Below are 10,270 nucleotides of genomic sequence, written 5' to 3' on the forward strand. Positions count from 1 at the left end.
GTTAAGCCTTGCCATATTAGCTTACCATAGGGCTTAGGTTATTCACTGAGTGTTGATCCTTTCTCTAGAGCACAAACTTCTTGTGTTTATTTGAACTTAATATGAAATGAAACAATACTTGCACATTGTCAGTCAAACTAGAATGTTCCTGCAAGTTAAACTTCACATATAGACATCCAAATGTTGTTTTTTTGTTTTTTTTGTTTTTCAAAAAATGTAATAATTATTTCTTCAGTTTTAAGGGATGTCCATAAAGCTGTTTTTCAACCATCCACCATTTGTTCTAATATATTGCAGCTTTGAATAGCTGCTCCTCCACTTCGCTTGTGCATTGCATTGTGGTAAAGTGGGGTCCATCAACAGCACATTTGAAAACCAGTGATTTTTTTAGTGTGAACACACGCAAAACCTGCTTACACTCGGTGTGCAGTACGGCTTTTGGACACAGTTTAAGTCGCTTGTTAAATTACCATACTATTATTGTTACACTCTGTATTTCACTGTAGATAAGAGCATTTTAATAAATCCCTAAAATGCAAATGCACCTATAGGTATCAAAGTGAACCTCAAATTGAAGTGGGATATCTTGGCTTGTCTAATCCTTTGTTCCTTTTTCTATAACTGTCGGATCCCTTACTGATTTTAAGAGGCACAGTATCATAGATGCTCAATCAAAACAGACCATATGGTTGTACTAACACTGTGTGAGTGTGCATGTTTTGAGCCGTTTGATACCATTCAACTGGTTCAGTGAGCGGCTGAAAAGTAGATTCTCCGACTGAATGACAGACTGACTGCTGGACTTAGGGCCGTGGCGAATGGTTGATTGACTGAAGGACTGACTGACTGATTGACTGACAGACTGGCCACCTGGCTGGAAAAAGTGAAAATACCAGTCAAGCAGAGCAGCTGCCAAGCTGCAGCTCAGACTTCCTGACTGAAGTGTTTTTAGGCCATGTTTTCTTTGACGCCTTCCTGTCTGAGTTACAGAATGCTGCACATGTACTGTGCAGACCAGACGTGGCAGGTTTCCTGACACATCTCATAACTCACGATCATCATCTATTGGATTATTGCATTGTGATCCAATAGATGTTAAATCTGTGGTTTTTTTTGTAGGTAGGAGTGGGATTGTGAGATGACTGACAGAGACAACACATGGAGGTTTACCACTGAGTGGTGGACCTGCCATACCAAAGCCTTGATTCAGTGCTGCTCAAACAGTTTGGTTGTCAAAGAATGACTCCACAGACTGGCTGTGATTGCCGACTGGATTTTTATTTTTGCTGCTGCTCTGTGAAGCGAGACGGCTTTTTAGAAATCTGATGCTTAAAAATGTTCAACTGACAAACCATTTTTGTTGAAGGGTGGAAATTCTCAACTTGAGGGAAAAAACTGCACTCTACAGGAAAAGACACTGAATTCTTATTTTCCAACATATGTAAAATAAAATTTTAAAAAAAATCCCAGAAGACCAGTCCCTAGGTCCCTAAGCACTGGTGTCTACAACTTAGCTCAAGCAACCTCCTTTCTCATCAGCCATACTAACAACTTCCCCACCTTATCCCCTTGTTCATAATAACACTTTTTCAACCTAGCCATTGTGTTCTCCGCCTCCTGTGTAGTAATGATGTTATACTCAGCCTTTTTCACAGTCAGCTGAACTGAAATTGCCTGTGATCGTGTCAGAAAGAGTTGCTTTTCAGGAGCTTTAATGTCTGTCTCTAAGGAGATTAAATTGGAGTGATACTGTTTCCAAGAAGAGTAACTAATAATGGCACCTCTTGTTTAAGCTTTTAGAGCCTCCCAAATCATAGAAGGTGAAGCAGAGTTTTTGTTTGTTGCTAGAAACCAGTTTGGGGGTTGTATGAGAATCCTTTATCGCTGCTAAATATTCACAGGATGAGACTAAATGGTACATGAATAAAGAAGGAGTCAGTTCTAGAATAGCTATTGTGTACATGTGAGTAGAAACTATATTCATGTTGAGACTTATGTCCCTCCCACCATATATCAAGTCAATTTAAATCTGTATCGTTAAAACATACTCTGGTGTCTAGTATTTGCAGCTCAGTAATCCCTTAATTTCCTCCATGTGACCAATAGCCTAATAAATACACAAAGCTTTTTTTAGATTCATAAAGTTGTTATATGGTCAGCTTACTTTTGTGTCAGACAATTTAGAGCCCCTATAGGTGTGTACCATTTGATCATTTCTTACTTTAGTGACTCCTAGTGGTAGTTTTTGGAAAGACTCTGGAGCCAATAATAAAAACTAAATGGATGCCGCTAACCTGCTCAAGGACATGATGCTGTCATGAATGGGCTGAAAACAGCACACAGCATCAGTATTCACCACTGTTGTCTGATTTCTCTACGTTCAAAAACATATGCCATAAGCATAATTTGAAAGATGCTGCTTTAAAGATGCTGACATGCAAACACTTTACACTTTACATGTGACCAATTTTGGCATTTTTGTGTACGAGATGTACACAAAATAGTTGTATAATACAAGACAAAGAGTCTTCAGCCACACCAGCACAATGCCAGACAGATGCTTGACATATATAATATTTACGGGAGCGCATCTATGCTTCCATGGTCCTATGTTTCCCAGCTCAGCTCAGTTTCCCACCTCCTAATATGACATATTAAGGATGCATTTCAAAGGGTTTTATATCCTCAGTAATGTTTTTGGCCTCTGTCAAATGTTCAATGAACGTTTACCTGGGTTAGTATGTCGAAATCACCGACCTACAGCTAATAGCCAACTGATGTCATACTCTCTAAATCTACAATCTACAAATCAAACCTATCTAACCTCTAAAACTTTAAAGTTGTGGACAAGACATTTTACTAGACTTTCGCCATTGATATGTGGCCAAAAAGTGAACTGTGAATATACCGTTTAACAATCTCTTACAATGTTGGTTTATATCAAGAGTCACACATACTCAAAACTCAATACAAGGGCTAGACCAGGCCCTTGGGATAAAAGGATGACCCCAGTGTTCATCAAATTACACACACACACACACACACACACACACACACACACACACACACAAACCTATGACCACCACACTTATCACTGCTAAGTGTTAGTAACAAAGCTATATACATTAGGCATGTAGACAGATCATTCATCAAGCATTGAGACATGCACACAACAGCTCCTAAGAAAAAGCAAAAACTGACAAAGACTTCAAATGTGGCGGCTCGTATAAACTATTTCCTTTGTTTAAACTGATATGTATTTATCTCCAGTTGAATAGAGTGTGGGCTCATGTTTGTGTTAAGGGTAAGTAAATTGCTCCCTCTAGTGGTGTATTTGAATAAAGCCCCTGCCACGGTCATCACTATAGTGATCATCAATGTGAAATCCCACTCTATTCAACACTTATAGTGGAGTAAACACGCTGATACAAAATGTTTACAGTAGTTGATTTGTTTAAGAAATGACTCAGCCATCATGTTTCAAACAGATGCAAACTTTATGTAAAATAATTTTGTATATCAAATTCTGATAATTCAGCACTAAATAAAACAAGCATACAAGGTCATGATTACAACATCATTACTGTATATGAACCTTTATACCCTCCGTGCCTCTGCAGGTACTTTCACCACTGTAAGAACACATTTTTTATGTCAAGATTTAAAAAAAATAAAATAAAAAAATAAAAATGTATAATTACAAAAATACATATATGGTAAAATAAGGTTAAAAAGTAAACATGCAACTTCATCTCTAGGAAGTATCACAAAAGTTTGTAAAGATGTATGTAAAATATCCAGGCAGTGGGCATATGATCAGATTTAACCAGATTCAGACTTAATCACCATCTGTTTCACTTTGCAGTATTGAAAACAGAGAAATCACAATACAGACAATGAAAAATGCAACATCTAGAAGTTGTGACCCTACTTTCATCCTCCTAACCCTCTTTTGCAGCCTCTGTGCCCAGCTGTCATCCTCTGCAGGCCTGTAGAATAGGTAAATCATCTCATTGAATTTGCAGTGGGTAAAAGTGAAGGCTGGGAGTGCAGTGTCTGCATCGTAGAAGCACACCAATCCTTCATCATAGTCCACAAACACTCTAAATCTCTCAGGTCTCGTTATCAAGAAGAATTGGACAGGGGTGTTTTCAGTGTTGCAGCTGGGTCCCAACCTTATGACCCAGTTTCCATTGCTGGGGTTAGGTATGAATGTCCTCGTCCCACGCATCGGCTTTCTGACTGCTCCTAAATCCCATCTCCCTTGAACCGCCTGAACCTCAACATAGAATCTCCCCTCAGAAAAGTCCGTGTTTGCATTAACACAGCAATTAGTGTTGAATCGATCTGGAATCCACCAAACAGAAGGAGGTTGCATTTGTTCGGACATCCCACTGTTTGCCATCGCTTTAACCCTGCCTTTTCTCTTCTGCTGTGCTACTTTTGTTTTCTGAGCCTTCTTCCCACTTTTATGCTTTATCACCTGTAATTCTGCCTTTTTCCTCCCCATGTGAACCCTCTTGTCTACAAACGCTTGCTCCAAAGGGACGGTATCATGAGTGCTATGCTCTGTACACAGCACACAAACACACGTCTGGTCAGTCCTGCAGAAGAGCTCCAACATCCTGTTGTGTTTCTCGCATATTTGGTGCTCCAGATTATGCACAGGATCTGTCAGCTTGTGTCTCTTCAAGGCTGCGACTCTCAGGTGAGGCTCAAGGTGTGTCTCACAATAAGAGGTCAAGCACACCAAACAGGTTTTTGAGGCTTGGGACTTGTTGTCATGGCAGCAGTCACATGGCACCTGTCCTGGTTTGACTGGGGAATTATTGGCAGCTTTCGCATGATGTTCCTTGAAATTCTCCACAACCTCCCTGAATCCGGTGTTGACACAAAGTTTGAGGCCTTTGTTGAACTTCGCGTTGCACAGTGGGCACTGACACTGCTCTTTGCCCTCCCAGTGCCTGGTAATACAGGCCTTACAGAAGTTGTGTCCGCATGGAATCGAAACAGGCTCAGTGAAAACATCCAGGCAGATGGAGCAGACGAACAGATCTTCAGACAGCAAACTGGAGGCAGTGGCCATGTCTGTAAGAGATGAGAGGTTTGAAAACTAAGAACCATCAATGATAATGTTGGTTTTTATCCTAAGTGCTTATAGTATGAGCCATTTTACAAAACAAACACAGCTGGTTAGATACTTTCTGGTGGCAAAACAATTATAAAGTGACCAGTGTGACCCTCGTAATACTGCAAACTGTTTGCTGCAAAACAGTCCATAAAAATGCCTGAAAAATAGTTACAGTTATTCACCAAATAAACATAATTAACAGCAACATCCCATCTCTGCATCCGGATTTATGAACAACAGGTGCAAATTTCATTACATGCAGTACATAGCTATGAATATGCTACAATATCAGAATATAATATAATCAAATTTGAACTTCACCTGCTTGAAGCTGTGTTGTCTGTCTGTGTTTGCGAATGCAGGAAGGGAACTGTATTTAAGAGTTGTAAAGTTTCATTTCACCATAAATGATGCAATGAAGCTCCTCCTCCCCTGAGTCATGCTCCACCCATGTGCTCTTAGTACTGAAATTAACTCTTTATGACATGAAATTAAACAATAATAAACATCAATAAAGAACCCTTTATTACTAATTCATGGTGTCACTGGTGTCAGTGTTTTGTGTATGTTTTGTGTGTGTGTGTCACAGTGTAGTCACAAATCCACTCCAATCCACCAAAACAACTCCGACTCAAACCACAATGAGCATCTGTGGCCAACTCAAATACCAAATGGAAATATGTCTCTGAATTAAGTCAGCTATTGTGAAATTATTTGCAAAGTCTCCATTCTTAAAGGATTAACACGCCTCTGAAATGAAACAAATCACTCCACAAATATTCAGGGAAACTGCAATATACTTTCGGTTTCACTCCGATGGTTTTACCTTTCAAACTGAGTGGAAAGAAGCATGAATGTGCCTGCAAGTTTAACACCAAATTTCACTCGATGATTCAGTAATCCAGTTACTTTTGGCCATGTGTTGTATTATATTTTCACTTTAGTGCTAACAGCATGTCCATGATTTGAGATGATGGTGATGTTTGTGCTTTCAATTTTAATGTCAAATGCCAATCAATGCCAAATCTAAAGCAACTTTAAAATGTCTTGTTTGATGATTGCTTGTGTATTTTTTCTACCAATTGTTAATATGGATCCCATGTCACTCCTGTGATCAGATGAATGTGCAGTAGAGCTCTAAAATATTATCAAAATAAAGAGTGTCTACTCTTGCATTTTATTTGTTTTACTTTGACAAGAAAATGTCACGTCAGTATTTTAGTAATAAGGTTATGTCACATTATATTGTAAAGTACAGGGGCGTAAATATAGACAGTGCAGGCAGTGCGATTGCAATGGGGCCCCTGAGGTGGAGGGGCCTGTAAAGTGAGCAGGCCCTTGCAAGTGATTCAGATTCATATAAAAAAGAATATTATTAATTTAAAATTGGTGCCATTTGCTATATATGTCCTTAAAAATGGAAACCCATCTGCATTATGGTTTCCTTTTTCAGTCAGTAGCTATCTAAAACAAAGTTTTATTTTTTAAATGAACTATAAAATTGTCAGATATGCAATGATGATTTCTGGGTAATATGTATGTTGATGTTGTCCAATGTCAAGTCTCTATTTGTGTCAAGACAATACATGCACGATAGTGGGCACCAGGGCCCATTGTAACTTCCTTACACCACTGGTTAAGCGTGAGGCCTGCAAAGGATTTTAAACTAATAGAGTATCCATCCATCCATCCATCCATCCATCCATCCATCCATCCATCCAAGCAAAGTATTCCAGACATCCCTCTCCCCAGCATCACTTTCCAGCTCCACCTAAGGGATCCCAAGGTGTTCCCAGGCCAGAGGAGATATGTAGTCCCTCCAGAGTGTTCTGGGTCTACCCCATGGCCTCCCACCAGTCGGATGTGCCCAGGACACCCTTAACGGGAGGCACCCAGGAGGCATCCTGATCAGATGCCCAAACCACATCAACTGACCCCTTTTGACGCAAAGGAGCAGCGGCTCTACTCCGACTTCCCTCCAGATGTCCGAACTCTTTACCCTGTCTGTAAAGCTGAGGCCAGCCACCCCACAGAGGAAACTCATTTCCACCCACAATCTCATTCATTCGGTCACTACCCAGAGCTCATGACCATAGCTGAGGGTTGGGACGTAAATGGACCAGTAAATAGAGTATGCAAAATGACAATAAAAAAAGAATCTTATCTCCTGCCCTCAGCCATGAAGCTTCTGTCTAAAGAACCATACCAGTGACTGATCTGCCCTGATGTTTGCGCCAGTCTTTACTCAACGTGGTTACACCATCTGTATGTGTAACCCGCTGTTGGGACAGCAGTAACCAGAGAGTTTCTACGTTCATAGCTTGATCTTAGAAATGGAGTTAACTTCAGGAAGTCTAACGATGCCAGTAACAGCAACAGCAGCCAAAACAAAGAAGCTGTCAAAACAGTGGAGTCCTGAAGTCCTGGTATGTGGCTCCTATCACCAAGAGTCAAAAATCTAATGTGTAGGTACGTCTTCCAGCCTCAAGGAGCAACTACAGCAGAGCTGACATTATGTATTCTCCTGAGTTGTAGATAAATACAAAGGGTCAGAGTTGAAAGAAGAGGTAAGAAATTAGCAAAGGGAAAGACGGGAAGATGAGGGGGGAGAGGAAAGGATAGGCGAGTGGTAAGGAGGAAAGAAAAGGGGATATAAAAGTAAGAAGAGCTGTTCAAGGAATCTCAGCCAAAGTTTGACTGAAATAGGTTTTAATTGGGACGTGATTTAAGTTTTTTTTCTTCCTCCACAGCTGATGCTCCGTCATTCAGACTACACACCACTTTGTGCTCTGAGAAAAGATCTAAAGTCTAGTTTGGTCTTTGAGGAAACCTTTTGATGTTATACTCAGAATTCTCAACAACATGTTTCTCTCTCAAGACCCCATCATGGAAGGCATCATAAAGCACTACCTGTACATTCACTGGAAGACATCCGTCACATCCAGCACCGTTCAGTCTACCCCCTCCAACATTCCCTCAGCTGATAGACTGCAAGCGCTTCACAAACGATTTCTACCACCACAGATGGAAGCATGTGGTGGTTTTGCTTTTGCTTTACAAAGACCTCTTTGAGTGTAAGTGTTTGTTCCACTGATCGACAGGTGGTGGCGGTAAGATACTAAGAAGTGTTGCAATAAAGGCAAGAAAGTGGAAGTAAACATGGATGGAAACAATGCAGAAATAATCAGCTTGCGTAACATCCTTATGAGGAAGGAAATGTGCACAATATTTTTATTAGCCCAGTGTATTTGGTGAGAAATACTGAATGTAAAGAGAGCTATTTTTGTTTGTTTACTTACTCTATAGAGTACCTTTAAATCCTGAAAGAACTAATGATATAGTGGAGAAGAATATTTTTCTAGCTTTATCTCTGAAAACTGACATCTCCTAAATTGGCTGCAGTGCTCTTCAGCAAAGCACTACACTTTCTTAATGACTGCCGGTTCATGAACTGACAATACAAAGCCAGGTGTGCATGTGTGTGAGAAACTGTCTGCAACTGCTCCCCGTTGCATTGAAAAACAAAGTGTGCAGTCACCGTGCTATAGGCTGATTAAGGATTTAAAAAAAAGATTCATTAAGAACCTTTGAATACCATCACCTTTATGAAGATTACATTCTCTGTTTGTTTGTTTGTTTGTTTTGAAGGTCATTACCACAACAAAGAATGTTCATTTCCTCTGATGGCTCATTTCCATATAAAAGTAAAAATCAATTGTAGCTTCTACACCTCATTAAGCCAAAGTATTCTTAGTATTTCTGTTTCAGTCTCTTTCTTAAAATAAATCTCCTCTCTGGTGCAGCTCAGTAGTAATGATCCATTATCGTTTAGAGCGCGCAGAAATGAGGAAGCTTGGCTCCTATTGTACAGCATTGTTATTTCTGTAATAAGACGATTTGATTTATTATGACACCCACACACTGAAATATATATTACATCAGAATATACAATGAATGCCCTTATTTCTCATAACATTATTTAACACAAGTTTTCAACTGTTGTTTGACCTACTTAACCCATGTGTATATAATAGTAAGTACCAAATATATATTTTACAAAAAGCCTATCTTAGTATATAAAATAAATCACCAATTATCCATAACTTACAAGAATAAACCAGTCCAAATGTATGATGTATATCGGGTAAATAAATAAATATAGATATCAATATTACATTTATATCTTCATCAACTTGTCCTGGTGTCTTTTTATATTTAAATGAGTGAACATATGAATTATACAAAGTATGGATATACATTATTCTACCAACATATACTTGTGTGTACATCCACATACCCATAAATGAATTAATACGTATTTACATATTAACATATTGTTAATTACAGAAAAATAATACATATACATATACATACATGGGCGGCACGGTGGTGTTAGCACTGTCACCTCACAGTAAGAGGGTCTCTGGTTCGATCCCACAAGAGAGCCCTTCTGTGTGGAGTTTGCAGGTTCTGTTTTTCCTGGGTACTCCAGCTTCCTCCCACAGTCCAAAGACATGCAGGTTGGGGATAGGTTAATTGGTAATGATGGGGACAGGCTCCAGCCCCCACCGCAACCCTCAAAAGGATAAGCGGTTACGAAAATGGATGAATGGATGGATACACATACATAAAGAAACTCGACCACCCTACCCACCCACCCATAGGATTACAGCTTACAGAACACATAAAGGTGAAGGAGTGGAACTGACATTACTATATCAAATAATTGTATTGATTACTCAAACAAATGTACAAAGAAAGGGGGGAAAAAAAGAAAAGAGAAAACCAAAAACAAACAAACAAATAGAAACAAACAAATAGAAAAAAAACCCCATCTTTGACCCAATGAGAAAAAGATCAGGGAGCGTGTTGCTTCCAATTTGGGAGGATCAAATGTCTTGCCAGGAGAGCAGTGAAAGCTATGACCATGTAGACTTTGTTAGATGGCATTGCTCTGGCCTCTAGCACTACCGTAAGAAACCTCGGAGTAATATTTGATCAAGATTTGTCTTTTAATTCTCATTTAAAACAAACCTCACGGACTGCATTTTTTCATCTGCGTAATATTGTGAAAATTAGGCCTATCCTGACCCGAAAAGATGCAGAAAAATTGGTCCACGCTTTTGTTACCTCTAGGCT

At 39.5% G+C, this 10,270-nt stretch overlaps 1 protein-coding gene across 1 annotated transcript; it reads right to left on the reverse strand.

Moving 5' to 3' along the window:
- Positions 1–3,473: 3,473 nt before the first annotated feature.
- Positions 3,474–5,502, reverse strand: LOC126391621 (E3 ubiquitin-protein ligase TRIM21-like). The gene is made up of 2 exons (XM_050046502.1): positions 5,453–5,502; positions 3,474–5,088 (listed from the first exon to the last, which is right to left on the reverse strand). Exon 2 carries the CDS (start codon positions 5,084–5,086, stop codon positions 3,839–3,841), a length of 1,248 nt encoding a protein of 415 aa, XP_049902459.1. The 5' UTR covers positions 5,087–5,088; positions 5,453–5,502; the 3' UTR covers positions 3,474–3,838.
- Between the last annotated feature and the right edge of the window lie 4,768 nt (positions 5,503–10,270).

Source organism: Epinephelus moara, chromosome 6 (genome assembly GCF_006386435.1).
Source record: "Epinephelus moara isolate mb chromosome 6, YSFRI_EMoa_1.0, whole genome shotgun sequence".
In the NCBI taxonomy this organism is placed as follows: domain Eukaryota; kingdom Metazoa; phylum Chordata; class Actinopteri; order Perciformes; family Serranidae; genus Epinephelus; species Epinephelus moara.